Source organism: Corapipo altera, unplaced genomic scaffold (assembly GCF_003945725.1).
Source record: "Corapipo altera isolate COAL_440 unplaced genomic scaffold, ASM394572v1 181b, whole genome shotgun sequence".
In the NCBI taxonomy this organism is placed as follows: domain Eukaryota; kingdom Metazoa; phylum Chordata; class Aves; order Passeriformes; family Pipridae; genus Corapipo; species Corapipo altera.
This window is the reverse complement of record NW_020884963.1, coordinates 481710-506776: the sequence shown is the minus strand read 5'-3', so window position 1 is coordinate 506776 and position 25067 is coordinate 481710. Positions and strand designations below refer to the sequence as shown.

Below are 25067 nucleotides of genomic sequence, written 5' to 3'. Positions count from 1 at the left end.
AAAGAGGATAAAATAAAACAAAACCCAAGCCCTTGTTTCAGAGGACATAAAACATCCGAGAGGGTTGGAGTCAGCACAAGGACAGGATCCGGAGGTTTTCACAGGGGAGAAGCCCAGGTAGCAAATTAAAGGAGGGAAGTGTGGGCACACCTCTGTGCTGGTGTGTGAACAGGACCTTCCTCTTTGCCTTGGCTTTAGGGCTCCTCAGGCACGGAGTCTGCCGTGGTGCAGAGTTCTCCCACTCACCAGAACCCTGGAAGCAGCCCTGAAGGATGCAGGGCATCACTGGTATCCCCTAAAGGTCCTGCTTAGCTGTTCCCACCTAAAGCTACCCATTTTAACAGTACCACACCAAACCCACCTCCGGAGTGCAGCTGAACTGCCTTCAAACCCTGGGGCAGGAACTGCCCCACTCAGCCCCTCGCTCACCCCACACCCTCTCCTCCCTGGCACTCCAGTTTTCCCTTGCACTCCCAGCTCAATGCAATCCTCACCCTCCCCCATCCCAGCCAGCTGTATCCATGGGATGCAGTTTGATAAAGCTAATGAATCATTAAAAAGGACAGCCATTCCCTGAAGGTAAAATTGGCACACAGACAGCTACAGGACTGATCACGCTGATCCGAGATGTTTGCCTGTGAAATGCAGGCTGGTTACAAATCATAACATTTCCAAGGTACCATACTGCTCTCACACCTACATCCAAGAGAACACCTGCTTTTGCTTTCCCAAGAGCAATTTCCCACCTGCAACAGACAGTATGAGAACTAAAAAAAAAAAAAAAAAAAAGCTTATAGTTGCAAACCAACATCAGAAAACCTAAAAGCCAGTGTTTCCCCAAAAGTCACCTCTGACAGCAGACCACACAAACCACATCCTAATGCTATGGACATCCCTGACACAATCCTGCTTGGTAATACATGGCCAAAGCTCAGGTTTCTAAGGATTTTATTTTTGCAAGCCTCTATTCATCTGGGTTGGGAAAGGAAGATTCTAGAGCACATTTGTCCAGGACAAAAACGAGGCACCTTGGCCTTACATGACTGAAAATTGAGTTATGAGGGGAAGCATCAGCTCTGCATGCAAGTGGCAAGACTATTTTCTGCCTCAAATATGCAACCAGTCAAGAACTTGCATCCTGTGACTAGAAATCCCCTGTGCAAAGCCTGTGTCAATGCCCCACGAGCAGAACCACTACACAGTGCCAACCACAATTTGTGCCTCTTTTTCCTAAGGTCAGAGCACAATAAATATTCCAGAAGCTGCTCAACTCCTTTCCTGATACCCAAAGTTGAATACTTTCACTAAAACTTTCCCATCTACGGACCAAAAGACAGACAGAAGGAGTTGCACAACACAGGAAGAGGGACACAGATGGAGGAAGGAGTTTCCCCAGGGTTACCCAAGAACTGGCAGGGCTGGTCTGGCCACAAGACCAGGCTGCCCAATGGATGGTGAAACTTCCAAATGGAAATAGGTAAGCAGGCAGCCATGGATCACCTCCATTAGGTGCCATCATTGTGGACCTAGATCTGAGGTGCTGCAGGGCCAGAGGAGGATCTTCAAAGCATACAAAGCCTGGGTTAGTATCCCTTGTCCCACTGACAGCATCAGGCCCTTCCCAGCAGGCACAGCCAAGGAGAGCCCATCAGATCCAGCAATTTCAACATCAAAATAACTTCCTTTCAATCCTGAACTAAAGACCACAAGCCTATTGTATGTTCTCAACCCTGGTCTAAGCCAGTAGTCCACTACTTCCAGGGAGCCTTAAGGAAGAGCTGAAATGTTCCCATAACAAAAACTACTTGTTTTTTCCATGAATACGACTGAGCACCTGAAGCCCGGCAGCAGCAGCAAAGCTGCCACCTACACATGCACCAGGCAGGTCCCTTCCCCTTCCAGTAGGTTAAAGGGCAGCCAGAGGTATTCCTAGAAGAGCAGTACCAACTCACTCTGATTGGAGAGCCTGGAGGAACAATATTCCTGAGAAACAGGGAAGATACTGCCCCGCCACAGCTGGGGAGATCATCTCAGTCTGACCCCACTGAGGCTGCAAAATACAATTCCCAGAATTGGCGCAGAAACCAAAGTTAAAGTTGTGTCTAAAAAAGCTGTTTCTAAGCAGTGCAATAGCACTGATTGCACAGACTGACATTTGAAAAGCGAGTCCAAAGACTAACAGGGATTATCACCACCCACGCACAGCTGACTGATAGGCAAATGCAAAATTAATGTGTTCTTCTGAAGAGATCAATACTGTCTTGCTAACGTTAGCATGCAGAGCCCATAAAAAAAAACAGAGAGAACACAGCAGAAACAGAGGCTGAACAACCAGCTTCAGACTCTCAATGTCAGAGGGCAACATACTGCCTTCAAAAATCAGACCAAGTAAAGAGCAGGAGCCACAGAATTTCAGGTGAGTTCAGCTACCCTCTAACACAGCCCCTCTTGTACATGGAACAGCAAGACCAAAACTGCCTGCCAGTCATGAATCACCACCAAAACCCCCCAGCATTTGTTCCTCAAATTCTTTTGTTTTATGAGTTGCAAACCCATCTGCAGCTCCACGCAGACATTTAGCACAGGGCAAACATGGGACCAGCGGAACTACTCCAACCCAATGTTCCCCCAATTTTAAATTGGTCAAGAAAAGGTAAAAGTGGGAAAACACATTTTCCTGACCAATTTTTAACCTTCTGCTGCACATGCAATGAATCAATGCATCACTGAATGCAGATTCAGATCAAGAGAGCATTCAAAAAAGGGATGTCCTGGTGTTACACTGTTCTTCTGGCTCATCTCAAACCCCAGCAGCAATGCCTCCTTTGAAGTTCTAACACAATCCTGCAAATCTCAGCATTAACAATCCTCCCACGAGTTTGGTGGCAGAGTCCCCAGTAAGGGATCTCCTCTGCCCCAGGCCCTACATGGAAGTGTGTGTTCATACAAAGTGCCAAAACAATACACAGACACGTCACGTCAGCAGGTGGAGTCTCCAATTCTGACCGTGGACACAACAATTTCAAGTCAGAACCTGTCATAAGCATCCATGGAGTTATGTCAGGAGCTCTAAACCTGGATAAATTCTCACTGAATACACAAGGGGCAAGTTGCAGCATGACAAGCTTGCCCAGACCAAGCCTGCTTTGGGTACCACATGTTCCTGTGAGAGTTCCTGCTGCTCACCAGCAAGCCTGGGAGCTTGAAAAATATTATTTAATATGTTCACACTTTCCATTGGGCACTGGGTTTCTTCACTGCAAGGACTGCAGGAGTGAGGAGACCAAGCCTTGTGGAACATCCTTTGGCATCTGATCTGCTGTGAACACCTGCAATAACCACACTCAGAACTGCCTCTTTTCTCTTGCTCAAAGCATCTATTTGGCTGGAAATACAACGTTAGTGATTCCTTGGGGCAAAATTATTTTCACTGGAGCTATGACAACATCCACCAGCTTTTCTCAGCCTGCTGTGTAAATAATGGACTTTTGTAATATCCTGTGCAGAGGCTGAGCACGGGAAAAACACCCTGACATAATGTAATGAGTGTTGAGGACACACTTACTCATATCCAGCCCAATGTGCCCCTCTGGTCACCAGCTCTGGCTAATGAGCTGCATTTGCACAGGCCTCAGGCTGGTACAGGGCAGAGCTTATCTTCAAATAACATGAGATCTCAGAAAAGCATTGCTAATTTGTACAATTATATCCACCAGCAAAATCATCATGCTTAATATGCTCCCAAATGCCCCAGCTCCAGGAATCATGTGAATGAGAAATGCTCCGTTTCATTTAACAAAAAGCTCATTTCCAGGCCTTCATCTTAAAAATTAGTATTAGAAGGGCCTTTATATGAGCACCTTGCCCACCTCTCAAGCCTCAAGGCACACCAGCTAAATTTCATTATTCCCAAGAGATGTTAGTCCAGCTGATCCTTGAACACCAATACTGTGGTTAAACAGTTTGCTTAGACCTCTCTTCTGGCTTTCCACTGTACCAATCAAATTCTCACGGGGAAAGAAAAAGCTTAAATGACAAGTTTCCACATGCACTTTGAAGTATTAAAAGAGCAGAAAGCAAAGAAAAAGAAATTATGGGGTTTTGTACAAAATATGGTTTTAAAGTCAGCTTCACAATGTCTGAGATCCCAAGTGGTGCTTTCAGAAGACGTGGGGTTGACAGTGTTACAATTCCCTCGCTCATCACACAAACGAAACCCAGCTTCTCATTCAGACCCACAGGATTCCTCATCTCCTGTTTATCCACCAGAAGCTCCCTCTGCATCCAAGAGATGCACCTGCAGCATTTCTCAAGATCACCCATGAGATTCAGGGGTTTTATCAGCTTCAAACCAGAGCCAAAGCTGCTGAGGCACCCAGGGATGGAGACCAAGGCCTGTGAGACTTCTGGACACGTTTCCCAAAATAAAACCTCCTTCATTCTCATCCAGGACTTCCCTCTCCCTCACAACATGAGAGCCCTAGAGATCCCAGCCTTTGCCACTGATGCTGAAGGAAGTAGTCATGCAGCAGGGACTGGAGGAACAAAAAGGGGCCCAGATTTTGTTAGAGAATAACCTGAGTAATGAGTAACTCGCACATCACCAGCAGGATTTTAAATATGAACAAAATACTACTTCCCAGAAGTGGTTCAAGACACAGAGTAGAGCATTGAGGGGAAGAAGGTGTCCCTAAAGACCCAACCAATTAATGTTTCAATACAACTATTCCTTTTTACCAGAACTCCACTGCTTCCTTTTTTACCAGAAATATCCCCAGAGACTTGTTTTCCTTCTGCTTCCTAATTAACTTGTATTAATCTTTCCTCTGCTTCCATGTGACTTTGAGGACAGACTCAAATTCAGATTTCCCTCCTCCCTTGCACCTCTGAGGTGTGTCACACTTGGCAGAAGGCAGCACAGTGCCCATCAAAGCAGTGTCCTACAAAGACCTGGATCTGAAGGAGACACTGGTCCCAGGGATTTGCTTCTGCACTGACCACACTCAGCTCTGCACTCCCCTGCATCCCAGAGTGCATTGTGGAGAGTTAAAGGGTATTAAAGTGAATAATTATTCCCTCTTTTGCACCCCCAGCCTGCAACAGAGATATCAGTTACAAGCTTGACCATTTTATTGTATTAAATGGGGGCAAATGTCTTATTTTACTGGGCTTTCCTGCAGCCTCTTATATCCAAACGTGGCACTACAAGGCATAAATGGACTGTGTGTATTCACCTCTTCCAAATCCACAGTGGGTGACTTGTACTTGGAGAATGAGATCACAGTTAACAACATTAACAGCCTGGATTCACCAGGGCTCTTCAGTTCTCTGCTGTATTTACCTTTCTGTGATTAAGTACCTAATTACACAGTCAGTGCTAATAGCCAGGGGAGGAAATCCAGAGCTGCCATGAGTAAGGGGAGTTCTGCTCAGGTCACCCTCCCAGACGAGGTCTGAGCTTGACTTTACACCTCGTTTCCACAGTGATTTGCTAAGAGGAGACAGATGGGCTGCATGCTGTCAGAGGACACCAGTGTTAGTCTTCATGCAGTGCCAGTTTGGCTACAGAGACATGCAAGGCACAGTTTTATGACTGTGCTAACATTAGATGACTGAAAACATCAATCCTGTGGACCATTTTTAGGCAGGGTAAAGGCTGGCACTGAAGAAGAGACTGAACACCATCACCTTTTCTGGAATAAGGTGGTAAACCTTGTCTTGAAAAACAAGAGTGTTACAGTCTCCACTTGCTCAGGAGCAAAGTTTGGTGTCCCAGGAGCTAATAAGCTCAACAGACTATGCCTGGACAAGAGCCAGAGGGAGGAGAGGGTTAACAGATATTCTGTAGTGGACACGGGGAAAGAAAAGTCCAGACAAAAAATACCAGACATCAGGTCCTTCCCACTCCTCTGCCCCAGGTTACCACATTATGACATCCATATGTGTGTATGTACAGTCAGGGTCAGGACAGAGAAGACCCCTGCTTTGGTAGAACACCTAAACCCCCCAGCCCCACCACACCAGGGCCCCATGGTTTGGCACTGGCTGAGTCCCAACAGAGCAAAGGTGCCAGTGGCTGTTGGCACAGCAAGGCTTCCACTGAAAGCTGCAAGCACGAGTTGGCGTTTTCAAGGCAACGCCATTTCAACTTTAACAGGCAAATCTACTCTGAAAAGGGGCATTGAAAACTGGCACTTTCATCCCTCCCTGACACAGTCCTCAGTATTGTGCTCACAAGTTTGGATAACAAGCAAACCTGCATTCTGCTGCTACAGGAGACAATGTCTGATTCAACTTCTGTCTCCCTTTTCCCTGAGGCAAGGCATCAAAATCCCCTTTAAGCTAAAGACCACCTGAGCTTTTTTAATAAAACCACATTTAAAAAGTCACATTAAAAACCACACACAATCTCACACCACTCCTTCCCTTTGACTTTAAAAAAAGCAGCAAATAGCAGTTTTTTCCACATGCCCTTTCCTTTGCTACTTGCTCATGCACATGTACAAAGATGAATAGCCATGCCTCAAATAATCCCACTCATGTTGAGAGCCTAAGAACAAGCACTAATGAGAAAAAGAGTTACTGAAGGTTTGTCCATCCCATTCTCTCCCAAATTTGCCCTCTTTGCTTTTCTGAAAAGTCTTTGAGTCTCAGACTTTATATGCCAGCAACGTTTCTAACTCTTCCTAAAAGGCAGTAAAGGAAAATAAGTGCCCCAGAAAGGCAAACTTCTCATTCACCTAATCCTAAGGACTGAGCAAGTAAAGCAGAGGAGGGTTCTTACCTGCCAGGGCCTGGTTCAGCTTACTGGGTTTGAGCATCTTGACAGGCAGGTTTGGGGCACTGGAGAGAGAAAAGAAAAAGGGAGGAGTTCAACAGCACAGAAAAACCACTAACAAAGAAACCAGCAGTAAAACTGCCTCCTGAATGCCAGAGCCCTGCATATATTAACAGGGCTTAATTGCTCACATGAGCCCCAGCTGGGACCCTCACCCATGCACCCTTCTCCCACTGGTTCAGGAGCTGTATTTGAGGAGGCCTGTCCTTGCCAGAGCTCTCTCCTAGGTTAATTTACCTCTAAGATGGGCTTCAGAGCTGTCCTGTAATGTAGCTGCCTCCAGCCCCATCTCCTCTTAGCTGGAGGCTGAGCCTGACTCATCCCTTCCTCCTGCTGGACCCTGCTCTGATCCTCTGATGCATCCCTGCTCTTGCTATTCCACCACAGAGCTTCCCATGAGCAGCCAACATGCACTATGCATCCAACAGGAATCCAAAGGGAAGAAAGGCTGAAGGAGACTCACAAGAGTTTGTCGCCCATCTTTCTTTGGAAATCAGGAGGATTCAGACACCAAATATCCCTCTCAGGTTCTTCACCTACTTGTTTTAGCAGTGTTTCCCAAAGGTGGCAGCTGCACCTCAAGCTAGTCTGGGATAGATGGGCAGCCAGGGTCATGCCATGAGTTGGAGAAAGGAGTTAGGAAGGAAAGGGGGAGCAGCAGCATGAACACTGAGGAGGGGGTCACTAGAGAAGACAGCAAGCTGGATCCACATGAGCAGAGCAGGAACATCTGAAATCCAACATGCTGGCACAGAGAAACCACCCGTGGGCTCTGTCTCAGGTGGCACATGTGCATCAGCTGCAGTTAATACACAGTGAATTCTGACAACTATCCCCAAGGACTCCCCAAAATTACATCAAACCTGGCCAGCTTCTTAAGAATTCAGAGACTAAGGTGGTCAAAAGCCCAAGTCTCATTCACTTTTAAGGGGAACCTTCTTCTTTCCAGTTGAGATGCATTCCAAACAGCATCACAGAGGTCCCTCCTTTCAGCCTTGCTAAAATCTTTGTCCCTATTTACATGACAATGACCAGAGCTGAAAAGATTTGTGAGTGACATGTGACTGCCTTCCACCCTCCTGAGATGGAGGCATCCCTACCTCTTCCCTCTCCTACCTGTCACAATTTGGAATGGGTTCCTGCAGGTGTCCTGAGCTTCCTGAAGAACCCTGGGCAGGACCCAGGGCTTGGTGTGGCACTGACAACCTGGCTGAGTGAAACCAGCTCTTCCAGACCCTTATAAAGCTCTCCAGACCAGAGAGGTTTTCCTTCTGCCTCTTTCAAATGCTGTGCTTTCCCTTGTGCTGCCACCAGTTTTGCAATGTCTTCAAATGATGCAATGGATTGTTCTGCCTACAGTTCAAACCCCCAAATACAGGGGAAATCCTCCACATGATTTCAAAGGGCTTTGAATCAGATGGTTTTATGACTCTTTCTTTCCTGATTCACCCTCTTCATCACAGCTCTTTCTCGGGTATTTCCCTCCTCCTCCTTCATCTCATCCCTTTGCTTCACAGAGACATTTGACCTTCCTTCATTTCCTCCTCCAACTGAGCAGCCAAGAAGACAACAGAGCCTGAGCACCCCCTCCACTCCAGCCTGTGACCCTGAGGAGCTTGTGCTTTATCATCACACCATGACATGGAGGTGCTTTCACTTCCCCATGGGAGGTAAAAATACTGTAAAGCACAAAGCTGAACCTTCCACTGTGCCAAGAAAGCAGATGGGGGGCAGGGGATCCTTCCAAAGGGCTGGAGCACAGGGTCATTACACCTGAGGCTGGAGAAAGAAAACCCAGAGCTGCCCTGGGAAGGGGATCACTGGTAACCACATTCTGAGATGATGGAAGAGACAATCTTTACTCTTCTTTCCTGCATTGTAGGGCTCAAGTCCAAGTCATCCAGGAACAAGAACTTGTTGTCCTGGTTTCAGCTGAGATTGAGCTGATTTTCTCCTGAGTAGCTGGTACAGTGCTGTGTTTTGGATTTAGGATGAGAATTATGTTGATAACACAGGGATGTTTTAGTTGTTAGCAGTGATCACATTAAGTCAAAGCCTCTTCTGCTCCTCACCCCACCCCACCAGTGAGGAGGCTGGGAGGGGACACAGCTGGGACAAGGGATATTCCAGACCATTTGATGTCATGCTCGGTATAGAAACCAGGGGAAAAACTGCTGCTGCTCAATGGGTGTGAGCAATTACATTCTGCATCACATTTCAGTACTTTTATCAGCATCATTATTATTATTTTCCTTCCCTTTTCTGTCCTGTTAAACTTTCTTTATTTCAACCCAAAACTTTTCCTTTTTTTTCCTTCCAATTCTCTCCCCCATCCCACCAGAGAAAGATGGAATGAACAAGGGGCTGTGTGGTGTTCAGCTGTGTGCTGGGTTAAACCAGGACAGAATGAGAAGAGCCCTCAAGATCTGCAAAAGGAAATACATAAGCAGTTAATGCATTTACAAGTGATCAAGTTTGGGAAGCTGGGAGTGCACTGCAGATAAATTACTATCCATAAGCCAGGGGACAGTTGCTGATCAGTGGTGTAAAAGAAAAGTGTGTCAGCTTTGACTGCTGGAGGCCTTTAAGCCAACTGATGTGATGATGGAGAAACCAAATACTACTTCTTTCAGTAAATACACCCCTCCCAGTGAGCAGCACCCCAGCTAACAGTGCCATAGGATGTGCTGACCCACTGGCACTGTGGGACCGCACTGGCACAGCTGCCACGCTCCCTGATTTCTGCTACAACTGCAGAAAGCCCAAAGGCTGATGAAATCAAGGGAAATCCAAACTGCTTTGAGGTACCACAGCGCTGCCTGGGCAGGTCTGCAGCCGCAGTGAGTGGGAGGAAGAGCTGTCACGCCAAAAAAGGTGAGGAAATGCTACTTGGAGCCTACGCTGGGTCTGAAGTGGGGGGTTTTGGAGGAGGAAGGGGAAGAGGTAACAAGGAAGGATATTGCTATTGTAGTGTAACATGGGCTGTGCCTCCAATCCCAGAGCAGCACAAACAGATGTATTTTATCCACCAGCTCAGATTCAAACAATTCCAGCATTGCCAGAACCAGTGCTGGCTTCTTGGGAGAGAGCTGGAGCCAGGCTGGGCCGAGGTCCTGCTGATTTATTGAAAACAGGCTCAGTTAGGAGTAAAAACCTGATGCAGGCAGGCTGGTGGGGGTCTTGCATAAGAGAGATCTGGAGGGCATCAGTGCAAGAGCAGGCACTGCAGTGGGGAGAGATGAGAGGGATCCACTGAGGCACCTGCTCCTGCTGCCTCTGCTGCCCAGGGAGATCTGTAGCCAGGCAGTGCCTTTGACTCCCAGCCAAGCCTTCAGGCTGGGCTTGCAACACCTGAAAGTCAACGCCTGAATTAATTCTCTGAACGTTTCCTAGTATTGTCTCCTCCTTCCTGGCCCAATTTTGTCCTGCTGTTTGCTGCAGCTCCTGCTCTCCTGCTGCTCTGTATCTGGAGGTTACCGAGTGTAACAAGGATCATCAGGCTGTGAATAAAGGGATGCAAAATAAGACACTGTCCTTGGAGATTCAGCAAGAAGATACTGTTATGATTTCCCACCACCAGTTCCCAGGCAGTCTGCTATGGGAGGCAGGCAGGGCAGATTGATATTTCAGCATGACAAAACCACTTGCTTCTCCAGAATTTCTAGATTCTGCAGCACCAGTGAGACAGCAAAGCACAAGGCCAGCAAGAATGTGTGTCAACATCTTGGAATCCAGGGCTGCTGCCACTTCAAACACTGGATGGCCAGGTTTGAGCTGAACATCACCTAAGCCACACATACACCATATCCTAACGGAGTAGAAGTGGGAAAGCCTGTAAGAACTCACCCTCTCCACCTGGTAACAGCCCTTTCTTCCTTCTTCTTCCCCTGCACACAACCAGTAGGCCACACATCTCTTATTAGGCATCTTTGTCACCCTCTGAGCAACAGCCAACACTTCTCCCCACAGGTCAGGGCTGCATCCAGCCCTGCCTCACACTAACACCAAGTGCTACCCAACCCCCTTCCCAGGGCTCACCAACACTAATGGCAGTTTCTCCCCTACCTTTCTTCTCAAGAAGAGGCCAAAACCCAGACTGAGTGTCTCTAAAGAAGGACCTTTCGGTGCACTGCACACATGTGGCCACATGGATCTGTGGTTTTGCTCCTGGCACCAAGCAGAGGAGATTCCCCTGCTCCCACTGAGGAAGAGCACCCAGCAGCAGAGAACCATGCTGGCTAACAGGGCTGCAGGACAAGTCACCATGGTCCCAGCAGAACCAGCACCAGGAGAGCCCCTCCTCACCATCTGAGGTGCTTTTGGGAATGCCTATGGACAAAGCTGGAATATGTGAAGGAGGAGAGAGAAAAGGAAAGGCCCTGCCCAGGTTCTGCTCCCTCCTAATCCTACAAAGTGCTAACTGTGGGTTGCTCCTTTTGGGAGATTTAGGGATACAGCACCAGATCCCAAATACCGTCAATATTCCTCCCTGGCTCTCAAGACCCCCATTCCCCATCCTTTCATACAAAATCCTGTCCCCCTGAGCTGCCTGCTTTATTTGTAGGCACAACCTATACCAGAAGCCAAAGCCACATAAGCTCAGAGGGGCCAGCAGAGCTGATTAGTGCCTGACTGGGGCACTAATTAATATCCCCAGGAAGATTGCTTTCTGCAGCTTTACTTGCTCATATTATAAGCAGGGTGTTTCAGGAGTGCCCTACTCTGTAATTAGCCAGCACAGTGCAGGGAACAGGGTAGCTCTTGCCCCAGGGATGGATGCTTTCCCATGCAGGGTGGGAAGGATCATGCCAGGAGGTGGCTGGGATGCTGGGGAGCCAACCCCTACTTCCCAGCTCTGCCTAACAGCACTGAGACAAGGACACAACCTTTGCCATGGGACACTCCATGTGCAGATTCCAGCGCTGTCTGTGAGAGAGGCCAGATTCATTAACTCCGTTTAATACACGGGAGGAAACTAATGCACCAAGCAGCAAAATAACTTGCCCACTTGTATTTAACACATTAGCAGCAGAGCCAAGGATATTAGCATCTAGTTAAGCCTTGGCACTCTTCTCTGGGTTTTCCCTCTTTGACCCTCTTGAGAGCAGGAGGAAATCAAACCTGCGTTTTGCAGTGCCGGAGCTCCGCCTGCTCTCACACAGCACCCGCCCTGCAGCAAGCAGCAAATACATTTAACAACCATCAGTGCCACAGGAGCCTGGGCATGCCTGTGCTGACAGCCCCTTCTGGGGGCTCTCCCTGCCAGCCTGCTAGAAATAACTGTCACAGCCACAGAGGGAGTCAGGCAGCTTGCCAGGATGAACTGTGCCTCCTCCTCGGCCCTGCAGGACAGAGGTTTATTTCAGTGTTGCCATTTTTAGTTGTGTTTCCTAAAGAAACTGGGTGTACACAACTGTACTGTCTTTCAGTCTCTCCCAGTCAGCTTTTGAGCTCCTCTGCCAGTTGAAGTTCAGCTCCAGCAGGCAGCTGGGTCATCCCTGAAAGATTTGTGAAGATAAGCAGTTTTGTAAAAGCAAGTAATCTGTCAGTGCTGCTTTGGAGCCAAAGGCTGTGGGGTGAACACAACACAACCTTTATTAGACACCAGAGGAGCCCCTGTGGCCCACTGCTCACTTCCCTTTGGCCTCTGAGCACGGGTCAGCACAGGAATTGCACATCATAGTTAAGGGGAGTGAGCAATGCTGCACACTGGACACAGCCAGAAACCCTTGGTGGGATAATTAGTGCAGGATAATTAGCCCCAAAGGCTGGACAAATGCAGGACAGTGACTGCGAGGTAAGGGGAACAAACCACCATGCCACGTTCAGTCGAGGGGGGAAGACAAGGAACCCAGGGGATACAATAGCCCAGGAATGTTCTGGGCTTAGGAATTAAATGAAATTTAATTGTTAGATTTTGCTACTCAGGTTTCCCCTAATTCACAGAAATTAAAGGATTTTCTGCTGAACACGAGTTTCACAAGCCCAATACTGTAACTCCAGCCAGGAGCAATTACACCCACCCAGTGGCATTTCCGACTCAACCTCAGTGCAGAGGTGACAGGAAAAAGCCATCCCGAGCTGTCAGCTGGGGGAGAACAAGTCCCTTTCACATACAGCACACTACTGGAAGATGGAGATTGCCCCCCTGTGTGCACTTGGCTGTCTGGCAGGGACAAAGAGAGTGTCCCTGACAAAACTAATCCCACAGGACTGGAGAGCACACCCCAAGGGGACAGACAGTCAGCCAGGGGAGCAGGGCTCAGCTGGGGATGTGGGTTTTACAGAGGGTGACTGTCACATAGGCCTGACAGCACTCATTCACTCCCTTCCAGGTGACCAAAGAGATGCCACCTGCCCTGGGTGGCATGTCCTGCTGTCCCCAGCACAGATTTAACCATACAATCCCCTTTGCATCCCCCAGAAAGGCTGGCTTGGGCAGGGATAGATGCCAGGACACCAGCCACCTCATCCCCTGCACACCACCAACAGCTGAGCTGAAAAACAGGTTGTAACAGCCTGACCTCAACCAGCCTTGGCATTGCTGGGCATCTCCAAGCCTCCTCCTGGGCATTCCTCTCCTCCTGGTTGGCATTGCCTGGGTCGTGGGCTCAGTTCATGGTGAGGAGACCATGCCACCCCTTTCTGGGCATCTCTGTCCCATCCTCCCTCCTTCCAGGACAGCCTGTCCCCCCACCAGTACCACAAAACATACCCAGACCCTGACCTGCTCCAGACAGGTTTGTGGGGCAACTGCTGCAGCATTTGGCTCTTCCTTTTGAATCTTCCCACCCTGAGAGTCACTTTGCAAATCACGTTGAGGCTTTGGGGAAAGACAGGGGCTTCAGGTAGTCTGGAGCACCAACCAGTGTCTCCCAAGAGCGGGGGAATTTGGCAGCTTCTTCAGGAGACAGCAAGAGCCTCACTGGGAGCTCCTGCAGGCAGTGCTGAGGTCTGATTTTCAGCCCTCCTCGAAGGTGACAGGAACAGAGGAGTACTGTGAATGCTTAAAGCACCACAAAAAATCACCAGGTGCAAAAAAAACCACCAAAAAAAGACCGTGAGAATGAAGAACAGGATGTGAGAAGTCATTTCACTCAGATGACCCTGAAGAGGGAAAGTCCTGATACAACACTAAGAAAAATACCTCAGGATTCAGCATCTTGTTTAAAACACAAATGAGAATCAAAATGAACCTCAAACCCCTGTGCCTTGTGTAATTAGCAGAATGTGCTTCCAACACTCTAGATCTCTTATCTCTTTACTTACCTGGAGTAGTTTGGACAGGTAAGTCAGCCCTGGCAAGTTCCCCTGTAGTTTCTCAGGGGCTCACACAGTGGTTCGGCAGCTGGATTATTCCCAGGGAAGTGGGTGTAAGGCTCTGCACACTTCCAGCCGTTCACAAACAGAGGGAGCAGTCAGCCAGCCCTTGCTTGGTCAGATGCTCAGTGCCAGCACTGCCACAGACAGATCTTACAGACCTCTGCCAGCAAGGGCTTGTGCACAGGAAGAGTTAAGATCCTGAGCGTGGGATAACCAACCATGGCTTGCCCCAGCAGCCCATGCCATGGAGAGCAGATGAGGTATCAGACCACGAGCCTCTGCTTTTCACTGAGCTGGCAGCAGCCAAAAAGGCCTGAAGAGAAGTGGAGCCCGCGCTCCCACATCAGTAAGGTGTAAACACAGCCCTCCTTCAGCTCCAGCTGCTCACTGATGGGAGCTGAGAGAAGAGCCATGGTGAAATCCAGCGGCATTTCAGCTCTGCATCAGCACTTAGCCTGACAAACAGCCTGGACACCTGATTTTGGCAGAGAATTCACGAGGTCTCAGCCACACCCAATGAATGTAGTGGTCTCCTCCTTGAAGGGGAAGAGCTTTGAACACAGAGCAGAGTTCCACTCTATGTTTACTGCCTACTTTGAACTAAATAAATGTTTACAAGTCCCCTTTTAATTCACTCAGTCCCTTTCAAAGTTGTTTTAAAGCCTAACCTGAAATACCACCAATCACTATTAATTTTCTCCAACCTTCAGAACCTCAACCTGTCTGATTTCTCCAGTGGTTCAGGGAAGACTGGTAGATAGGGACTATATTTCAAGTGAGGAATAAAAGGAGTGGAAAGCAGAGGAGAAGCTTTTTCACCCACTGCACTGGATACAAGGCACAAACCTCTGTCTCCTGGGGAGAAAACCCTCGTAAAGTCCTCTGGGACAGAGAGTCTCCTAGGTAAGGCAGACCTGAGCACAGCAGATGTCTTGGACACACAGAAGTGAATTAGGGTCTGTACCTGACTCCGTTAGATGCAGACAGTCCTGTGCTGGGGCCCCCAGCTTGCTGCAAAACCAAGGTGCTCTGTGCATTGAGTCTTGGTGTTGACCTTGCCCCAGTCAAAGTCGGTTTGTTATAGGGCACGAAGCCGACGCTGGAAGAGCTTACTGACGCTGTCCTACCGGAAACCTGATGAGCAGTGGAAGAGTTGGGAAAGTTTATCATGGAGTGGCGGTAGCGCGTGGTGATGGGACCAGTCCCGCTGTTGGGCCAGCACTGCTGGCAAGAACAACCCACCCCCGTGTGAAGGGGTGCCGGGGAGGTCGTCACCGGGTACGGGGCGTCCAAGCGCCTCTGGACGCTGCGGCGGAACCTCGTGGTCTTGTTGGTCTGGACTTGAGCCACAAAGTCAACCTCGTAGTTGTAGCCCAAGGGTCCGAGGTCTACTCGCTGGTGGTTGGTGGCACGGGCCTGCTCCAGGAACACGCAGACGTTCATCTCGTACGGGGACCACCCGCCTTCGTCGTTCTGCCATTCCCAGACGATGCCCTGCCCCGCAGCGGAGTCTCCCGGGAAGACGTGCCTGCGGACAGCCCGCATCGTCCCTGCGTGGGGAGAGGGGGGAATAAACACAGTCATTCTGAGAGCAGAGAATTAAGGAGGATTTGTTTCTGCACAGATCTGTGGCGCCTACAAGAGGGTGGTCTTCCTCACCTCTCCCTCAGCAGGGGCACTAACAGAGCTTCTCCTCCCGACAGGGCTGGGTTTGGTCGTGAAGCTCAGAGAAACGCAACACCCTCGAGATCCCTGTCCCTCTGCCAAATCTGATTGTGGGCTGGCAACAGGTTCAAAAGCTGCTGGGAGGAAGGGTGGGAAAAGAGGGAAGGAGGGACGATGCAGACGCAGACACACCCGAGCACAAAGGCACAGTGATCACATATGCCTCCCTGACGTTAAAAGGAAAAAAAGTTTAAAAAAAAAAAAAATCAGGCTGAGGCACAGATCTGGTTTAAAAAACCCCAACTCCCACAGCCTTGACAACAGAGTAACTATAGAGACACAACAGCATCGGGAAGTGCTTTGCAGGAGCACTTAAGGGGCTTGAACACCCACTTTGCTACACAGAGGTCCAGGCAATTTTGGTCTTGGGAGAGTGGGTGAAGTCCCGCAGGGGCAAGCACAAGGACTTTGGAAAAGGGACAGACAGGGTCAGCTTCTCTAGGCTCCTGACTGCTGGGAGATAGAGCAAGACTAGAGAGGAGAAGACAATGAAGCAACTAGAAGAGAACAGCTGTTCAGACAAAGGGAGAGAAATGGAAGCAGACATTCTACTCTGGCAAGGCTGCTTGACAGCAACAGCAGGAGCTCAAACTCCCTGGAAGTCTGGCTCTCCAGGATGACTTCACTCCTGGGTACTTTACCCCTTTCTGCAAAAAAGCAGCAGCCTAACGAGAGCGAGGGAAGCCACCCAACAGGACAAAAGCTCTGCAACCTCTGCAAAAATGCCACGGGGCAAGCAAGTCTAGGGATGCAGGAAGGTGGGAGTGAACAGGGGTGCAACAAGTTGTTATGACACAGGAAGATTTCAAAGAACAGCACCAAGAGGAAAAAAACCAAATAAAACCTCTAAAGAGGTCATGAGAGTTATGGCACCATGCTCCAGGACTCCAGGTGAAAACAGGCACTTTACAACCAAAGCCTGAGGGGAACTGCCCTGGGATATCACTGGTGGCTCTGTGGGGTGCAGGCAATCCAGGCAAGCTTCACTCCCAATAGGCACATCCTAAAGAAAAGTGAGGACAGCCCACGTGGGATTCCACACTGCCAAAATTCAACTGCTGCCTGTGTTCAGGCTCTGGCTGGCTGAATGCTGGATTGAGGATATTGAGGATCTTTGCCTCACCCTGCTGTTATTTCTACCCAATAGTATTGGGATACTGTGGAAACTACTACAAGGTGACCTTCCCAGCCTGGAATCAATGCCTTAGTGGGAAGGTAGATGAAACAGCCAAAAGCAAACTCTAGCAATGACTGCTCCTATCCAGCAAGTCCTGCCTAGTTTTAGAAACACAAACCCAATGGCCTCAAAAGCTGGGTAACTTCAAGGATGAACCCCCAAACAGGAGGACTGGGGATAAGACTGGCTGGGAATGAGATAGTGAGACATGCACTGCTTTTAGAGATGAGTGCAAGGAACCTGCTCCCAGAAAAAGGGGAGTGCCATGGGTAAAGCAAGATGTCAGAAATCCAGTGGGACACATCTCAGAGGAGATTAGCAAGGCTGCCACTGCTCCACCGGCAGCTCAGAAGATAAAAGCAGCACAGAGAGGGCTCAAGGAGTTTGCAAGCAACCTGAGTTTGTATCATCCCCAAACAGCAGCAGGGACAGCTTTTAAGAGTCAACAACAAGACCAAAGACTCGCACTCAGAAAACATCCCCCTTCCCCCAGGTTGGCAGGGAAACTGGCATTCCTCTCCAGGGTGGGCAAACAGCTGTGGTCAGAGGACAACTCCTGCTGCTTCCTTGCACTCAATTCCAGCTAATCTGCCTCGACCAGCAGCTGAAGCCCACAGCTAATCCTGCCCACAAGATCCCCCCCCACAGCTGTCATTCCCTGCTGGAGGGGACGCTGCTCCTGTTAACACTGGCTTCCTGTTATTCTCCCTGGCTTCCTTTGAAGAGCCTATTTATCTGTCTAATAGCTAATGAGCAGAATACAACAGCCTATTTTTTGCACTGTTTAAAGATTTTTCATGGGGATGTTTCCTGCAGAGATTCTTTTCTCTAGCCCATGACAAAGTTCAGCTATCGCCTTGCTTGGAAACATTCATGTTTAAGGCAGAGCCTTGCAGAGAGGAAAAGCTTTGCCTAGAACTGGGCCATGGAAAGGGGATATGAGAGTGTTTCCAACAGTCACATTGCAGAGCACACAGGTATTTGTGGAGGGAGGCTCACAGCCCTGGCCCCTTTGATCAGCATCCCTCTGGATCGGTGGGAAACACTGTAGGAGAGCTGTGGAGCGGAATGAGCCTTTTTGTTATTAACAATTCAAACTCAGATCTAGTCCAAGGAAAGATGAGATCATGCCAGCCAACATAATTTCCAAAATTGTGCTGGACTGTCCCCCAGACATGACAAACTCTGAACCACCCTGCAATGGACAATATCCAGCGGATGTTCTGAGATCTTTCACAAGGCTCTAGAGAGATACAAGACCTCTAAGGAGAGACAGCTGCACTCATGGAAAAGAATGTCCCATTTACACTGGGATGCATCTTTCACCCTCCCACAGGCTCTCTGCTCATCTTCACCAAAGAGTTTGGGACTGCTGCCCATATGTTGGAGCACTGGCTGAAGGGCAAAAGGCTGGGAGGTTCCTTCACAAGTTTGGCAGGAGAAAACAGGAAAGAAACAGCTGCTGGTACGAGCTCTGGTGGTCCATGTTGTACTGCTCAAAGCCACAGCCTCAGCTGAGCTTCTTGGTGCTCAAACAGGCCACACTGAGCACACCTGCCAAGGCATCCAGCTAAGAAAGCTCCCCACCTCACCCAGGACACCGTTAGAAAAACTAATCTTAAGGTCACTAAGAATAAAACCACGGATGCAGCTGTGATGCTCACATTTGCTCCAACCACTTCCCTTTCCTGTCAGCACTGGATGATCGTGCAGTTGGTTAAAAAAATTGCTCATTTACTGCTTCAGCTGGCAAGAAACCAGCACATGCCCCCCCCCTAAAGTTTGGGGGGGATGCTCGACTGCGTCCTGGGGTGATGGGAGAGGTGTTGGCAAAGGGGAAACTGATGGATGGAGAATTTTCCAAAGCAGCCATTCATTCAGGGTGTGTAATTTGGGATCTCCCTGGATTTTCCAGGGATGAAGTGCATGCATTCCATCCCTGCCCCTTTTCTAAGCTCCAGCTGCTCAGCACATGTGGAGCAAAAGAGGGTAGGAGTCATCTTGGCAAATTCTGAGCTGTACCCCCAGCGAGCCCAGGAGAGAGGAGGATGGAAATCAGGTCTCAATCCTGCTATTAAGCCCATCCCTTCCTCCCTGGGAGGAAGCAAGCCAGGCTCACACAGCACAAGTGCAGGGAATATTCTGCTGCAGCATTTTGGTGTTGTGTGGGGGCTGCAGGCTCTCACAAGCAGCTTGTGTGCGGCAGCATGCCAAGGTAAAGCAGCTGGCACTCCAGTTCCAGAGGGAACAAGGGATTCAAGCAGGAGGGCTGGAATCATAAAAAGGCCTTTTTTACGCAAGTGGTCTCAAATGGTGGTGGTGGGGGAGTTTCCAGCTCTGAGGGCTCTGGCTCATGAGCTGTGAGCTCTGGGGGTCCCATGATGACGTTCCTTGAGGGATCCCTGCTGCCTGCACCCAGCTCCACAGATTTCCCCACCCTGGACAGCACCAGAAGAGCAGCAGATGTGCCACCCCTCAAAGAACTGCCCAGCATGGCAGCAGGCAGCAGAGCTTTGTAGGGCTGTCCCACACAGAACGAGGCCCCCTTGAGGTCCCCTTATCCCCGAGCACACAAGCAAAACCCCAGCGCCGGCAGGGAAGCTCCCTCACCTGTATCCTGCCGGAACTGCGTCAGGCTCGGAATGTCGATGACGTAGGGAGCCAGGACGGGATCCGCCCGTCCCAAAGGGATGCTGCTGACAAGCCCCGACCCCGAACGTCGGCCCTTCTGCTGAGAGGCCTGAATAACCTGCTCAATGTAGCTGCAGACGTTCCCTCGGTACGGCCTCCACCTGCCAAATTCATCCTGCCATTCCCACACCGCCACTACCGTGGAGTTGCTGCTGAGCCCCGGGGCAGAACCGGGGAGTCCGGACGGCCCGGCTGAACTGCTTCCCGCTCCCTGAGCTGCTGCCATGTTCCTCCCTGAGGTCTGGGCACGACTGGAAGTGGCAGCTGCGCTGGCTGGCCTTACACCATTTTCTCCTGAGGACCTGCAGCGAGAAACAGAGAGAGCACACGGAGCTGAGAATGATGTCCCAAATCCCCCCATCCTCCACCCAAACCACACGAGCCATTTGAGAGGAAAACAAGCTCTGACTTTGACAGAGGATGCATTTAGGAGAATATAGAGCAGCAGATTGGCCCCAAAACCCTTTGGCTGAGGGTGAGTGAGGCACCACCACCCACTCCCTGCCAATGCTGGCAACTTCTCTTTCTCATTTTGTGGCACCAAACACCACCCGACTCACCACAGATCTGTATCAAACCACCCCCTGAGCCACTGCTGATCATGTCAGGGAGACCTGTAAGGCCTGACTGAGTTCACAGAGACACTCACTAGCCAGGAATGTGCCAAGGCAAGAGGGCACTCCACCCCCTTCCCCATCCATGCTCAGCACTGCTCCTGGCAGTGTTGTGCTCTGACCACCTTGTCCTGAGCTGCCAAATGCTCCTCAAACACTTGTGCACAGGAATGACTCGGTTACACAAGTGGTTCCCACACTCTTCTCACTGATATGAGCTCCAAGGCTACACCATCAGCTCCATTCAGGCTTCTGACCACTCAGCTTTGATCCAGGATCTGTCCCATGACTCTTTCTGTGTAGCACTGTATGTGTACACAAAGCCAGGAGACAATCCTTCATGCACAGTTTGCAAATCACAGCACATACAGTTTTACAGTTGAGTGTGATCCCAGCAAAAAATGGATGGGAAGGAGTACAGGAACACCAGGAGGAACACAGGGTGCTGAGGGCAGCCTGTGTTGAGGGCAGTGATCTAGTAAGTCCTCGAGATCAAAGCTGCAGCTTCTCAGCTTGGAAAACAAGGAACTCTTGAAACAAGGGACAATCTGCATCAAGGACTCAAGCCAGAGACTCAAGCCCTTAAGAGATGATTTGGGAAAGAACAGAGAATGTGATAGCAGCCCCAAGACATCCAGAGAAAGACACAAAGGCCAGTAAACAAATTCCAGCAACAAGAGATCACCACTCTTAGCCCCCAAGGGATGTAAAAAAGCAGACCCAAAGCCATCACATGGTCACCAAGCTGCCTAAAAGACACCAGAGGTCCGATATTTGGCATTCCTTGTCCACTGTGTCATTCCAAGGAATCCTGTCTAGACCATCTGGACACACATCTGTCCAAGTGATGGACAGCCACTTGGAGATCCCCACGTTGGTGCTCGTGTGTAGGTGGCTATGGCTGTGAATGAGTGAAATTCATTTTGTTTTAAAATAAAGTCGCCTTCTCCCTCCTCAGGTCTCACGTCACTGATTGCTCGCTTAACTCCCTGCAGTCAGCAGGGAGCTGTGAGCTTCCTTCCCATCAAATGGAAAAGTTCAGGTCTCCCAAGAGGCAGAGCAGCAGTGGGTGGCTTCCACTGGAGGATGCCATCTGCACAAAGAATGACATCCCTGCCGGATGGGAGAAGATCCCACGCTCCGTGGAGCGTCCCATCCATCATGCCCGTGTGGCTTGTTGGCTCAAAAAAGACACAGAAGAAGAGCGAGCGCAGAACAGACACACCCACACGTCTGCATTTATAAGAGGAAAGCAACACTTTCTCCAGGAATTCAGTGTAAATTAGTTCATGAGCTGCTCAGAGATTTTTACACCACACCCCCAGCTCAACTGGTGCTGGTGACAAAGCGCTCCGGATCACCAAGACGCAGCCCTGGTCTCTGCTACCAATCTTTTCCTTGTAATCCATTCTCCCCCAGCACACCAAAGACAGCTATTTTACTGCCCAAACCAGCAAATTAAGGCTTAAGGTATCAAACCCAACACCTGCCTCTGTCACTTCTTTTTATGGCAGGTTTCACACCAACACTTCTCCACCTCAGGGACCACCAGCATGTCTGTTCTCAGCTCGGACCAGAGTGAGGCAAAGCCAGGCTGCAGGATTTTCTGTCCCATCCACCTGAACCCCAAATACAGAACAAACACCTTTTCTTCCCCCCAAAGTTGCTGCCCAATATTCATCAGCACACCCTGCAGCCACAGGCAGAGCAGAGGGAGGCCATGAGGAGGGAGTCGGCGATTCCTTTTCCTTTCACTTCTGAAACACAGCAGCAGGAAATGGAAACAAGAAAACATCCCAGAAAAAAAAAAAAAAAACACCTCCTCCCTGTGCCACAGGGATAACACTGGGATAACAGCTGAGTGCCAACAGCCTGTTGCTCACCCCTGGGATGGCAGCGATGCTGTGAACGCTGGACCACACGCGGGGGTACCCGGACTGGCCGCACGTGAGCGTCGCGTGCTCCGACATTCACTTCCCCATCAGGATGGAAAAATATTTCCTGCACTGGGACTGCTGGTCCAGAGGAGGAGCGAGGGGCGTATTTCAGCCTCCTGCCAGTTCTCACTGAACGCTCCTTGAGCCAGCAGCTGTTTGCTGGGAAGCAAGGAATGCGGGAGAGCCTCAGTAAGCCAAAATTACATGAGTCCCCGAGTTAAGGCAAACAAGGGAAAGAAAAGGCCTGAAGCTGCAGTTCCTGAGTCCTCCCTGAGAATTCAGGAGCACACAGATATTAGAAGCTGAGAAATTCAATACTGGAGGTGCTCATACAGCTTTCAGACCACCCCCTTGGGCTGCCCTGTGCATTACGCCGTGGCAGAAAGGGTTTGAGGCAGAGTAGGATGTAGTTTGGGATGTGTTACACATCTCACCTCACATCTTTGCTAAAATCCCATGGACTAGAACACTTCACCTTGACCTTTAAAAATGCCTTGAAAAGCCGAAATTCACACCATCCCTAAAAGCTCTGTTTATTCAGCAAACAGTTCTGGCACCAGTCAGAAATCCTACAGCCCAACTTGCCCCAAGTGAAAACAAAACCCTGTGCAAACTGAAATATTCCGGCCAGCTGCCCTTCACTTCAGAGGTAATTTGTAACGTGGGCTCAGAGCTTGAGTTTGGATTTGTTTGGTGGGAACTCTGCACCCAGCACAACCTCTGAAACATTTGCCCACATGGCTTTAATCGGGGACTTGGACGGGAAAAGAACTGGGCACATTTCAGCTGTGTTCCCCAACAGCTTCACTCCCTGCTCCTCAAACTCCAGCAAATGGTGGTGAGAAAGCAGGGGAAAGGGAATTAAAGCCTTTGAAAGCCGTGTTTAATTCTGTTCTACTTCCAGAAAGCAGAATTTTCTTTCGCTTTAAATGCAGGATCTTAAAATTCATGGGTCTGAGAATGATTTCTAAAAATGGCAAATCCTTTTTTAAGTTTCTGAACTGAAATTGCCAGCGCTGATAAAAGTTTAAATGAAATGTGAGCTTGTACCTGGAAACGAAAAGGAGCCTCGGGAGCCCTTGAGCTGGGCTGAATTAAAAATAAAAATCACCAGACTGGTAGAATTGAGACTTTTCAGCGGGTTGCTCAGAAAGGAGGGTGCCCAGGAGGGATTTGTTAACACCACTTTGAGAGACAGGACTGGGAGGGCAACAAAGATCCCACGGGAAGAGATTACACGGGGATTAGAGGAGCACATAAAGCACAAGGAGGCCACAGGACTGCAGTAAGATGTACCCCTGTGCAGGGTGCATGACTGGAGCAGCTTTACATGTGCCCTGTGCCCCTCTGACCCCAAACCACCAGCCAGAGCCCCCACAGCCCCTCACACCAGCTGAGCTGCACTTCTGGGTGCAGCACAACCCGAGCTGTGAACACAGTGATGCAACAGGGCTGGAAGCTCTTGTCAGGTAACTCATACCCAAACAAACCTTTCCATACACGAGCACTCGGCTCCGATCAGCAGCAACCAAAGAGCAAGAACAGAGCACGGCAGCAGAGAGGGGATCACAGCGATAACTCCCAGCACAAATTGATCAGTCCTGCCCTCTGCCAAACTCTGCTGATCCACTCGGCACAAGGTGGCTGGGCTGACAACTGAAAGAAGAAACAAACTCAGCTGCTCCAAACCTGGACTGCTTCCACTCAAAACAAGCTCCAAGAGAGTTCCCCTCAGAGAGGGGAAAACAGAGACGGCAACTGAGGCGGAAACAAAGCGTCTGCCTGTCAGCGAAGCAGAGGGCTGGCTTGGGGCACCGATGAGTAGGAAAGCTGAGGCAGCGAGAGGAGGGAAGGTACACCTGAACACACGGGATCACACCAAACAAACCCTGTGTCCAACCCTCCCGCTCCAGGGTCCTTCCGGGCACCGAAGGCGCGTTATTTATCTGTGGGCAGACCGTTGACCGGCCGGGTGCGAACCTGGCACGACCTGGAGAGCTCCTCCAACTCCCCAAGGGCTTCGGCTCGCAGAGGGAGCTCCGGACGCGGCGGGACGGGCCGAGCCAGGTCCTGCCTCGGGGAGCCGGTGGCAGGGTCCGCCCGCCCACCCCTCGGGGGCCTCCCCCGGGCCCGGGGCCCTCGGCAGCACCCGCACACCCACCACAACCCCCCCCGGCTCCGACCGGCCCTCCCCGCTGTCACGGGCCCGTCCCGGGCCACTCGGGGGCCGGGCGGCACCGCCCGCCCCGGCAGCGGCGGAGGGGCCGCGACCGGGGCGAGGGAAGCCGCGGGGAAGGCCCCGCTGCCGGCCGTGCCCCGCTCCGAGCGGCCCGGGCAGGACGGCCCGGGGTCAGGGCGGCCGCAACGGCCCGGGGAGGCCCCTCACGGGCGGCCCGGGTGGAGCGGCGCAGGGAAGGGGGTGCCCGCCCGGGGGGTGCCCGTCCCGCGGTGCCCAGTCCGGCCCAGAGCTCTGCTCTGCCCAGCCCAGCCCAGCCCAGCCCAGAGCGCTGCCCAGCCGCCCTCGTCCCCTCACCCGCTCGGTCCCGTCCCCCCGGTCCCCTCACCCCGCTCGGGCCCCGCCGCCGCTCCCGGTGCGCGCTCCCCCAGCTTCCGCGCGTGCGCCCGCGCGGCCGCCCGGGGGCGTGTGAGGGGCGGGGCTCAGGGGGGCGGGGCCGGGACGGAGAGGGACGTGATTGGTGGAGGCGCGTGAGTGACAGTGGAAGAGTGAGCGATAGTGTGTGTGTGTGATAGTGTGATAGTGT

At 50.6% G+C, this 25067-nt stretch overlaps 1 protein-coding gene across 7 annotated transcripts in view; it reads right to left on the bottom strand.

The window, feature by feature from the left end:
- DTX2 (deltex E3 ubiquitin ligase 2) overlaps positions 1 to 24926 on the bottom strand; it is a 34281-nt gene extending 9355 nt beyond the window's left edge. For 4 of the 7 annotated variants that reach the window (XM_027664474.1, XM_027664478.1, XM_027664479.1 and 1 more), the window contains exons 1-4: positions 24870 to 24926; positions 19674 to 20056; positions 15126 to 15711; positions 6785 to 6843 (exon numbers count right to left, since the gene is read on the bottom strand). In XM_027664474.1, the coding sequence (XP_027520275.1) occupies positions 6785 to 6843; positions 15126 to 15711; positions 19674 to 19980 (952 nt within the window). In that variant the 5' untranslated portion in view covers positions 19981 to 20056; positions 24870 to 24926. The other 3 variants (XM_027664476.1, XM_027664477.1, XM_027664475.1) reach the window with 3 other exon arrangements.
- Between the last annotated feature and the right edge of the window lie 141 nt (positions 24927 to 25067).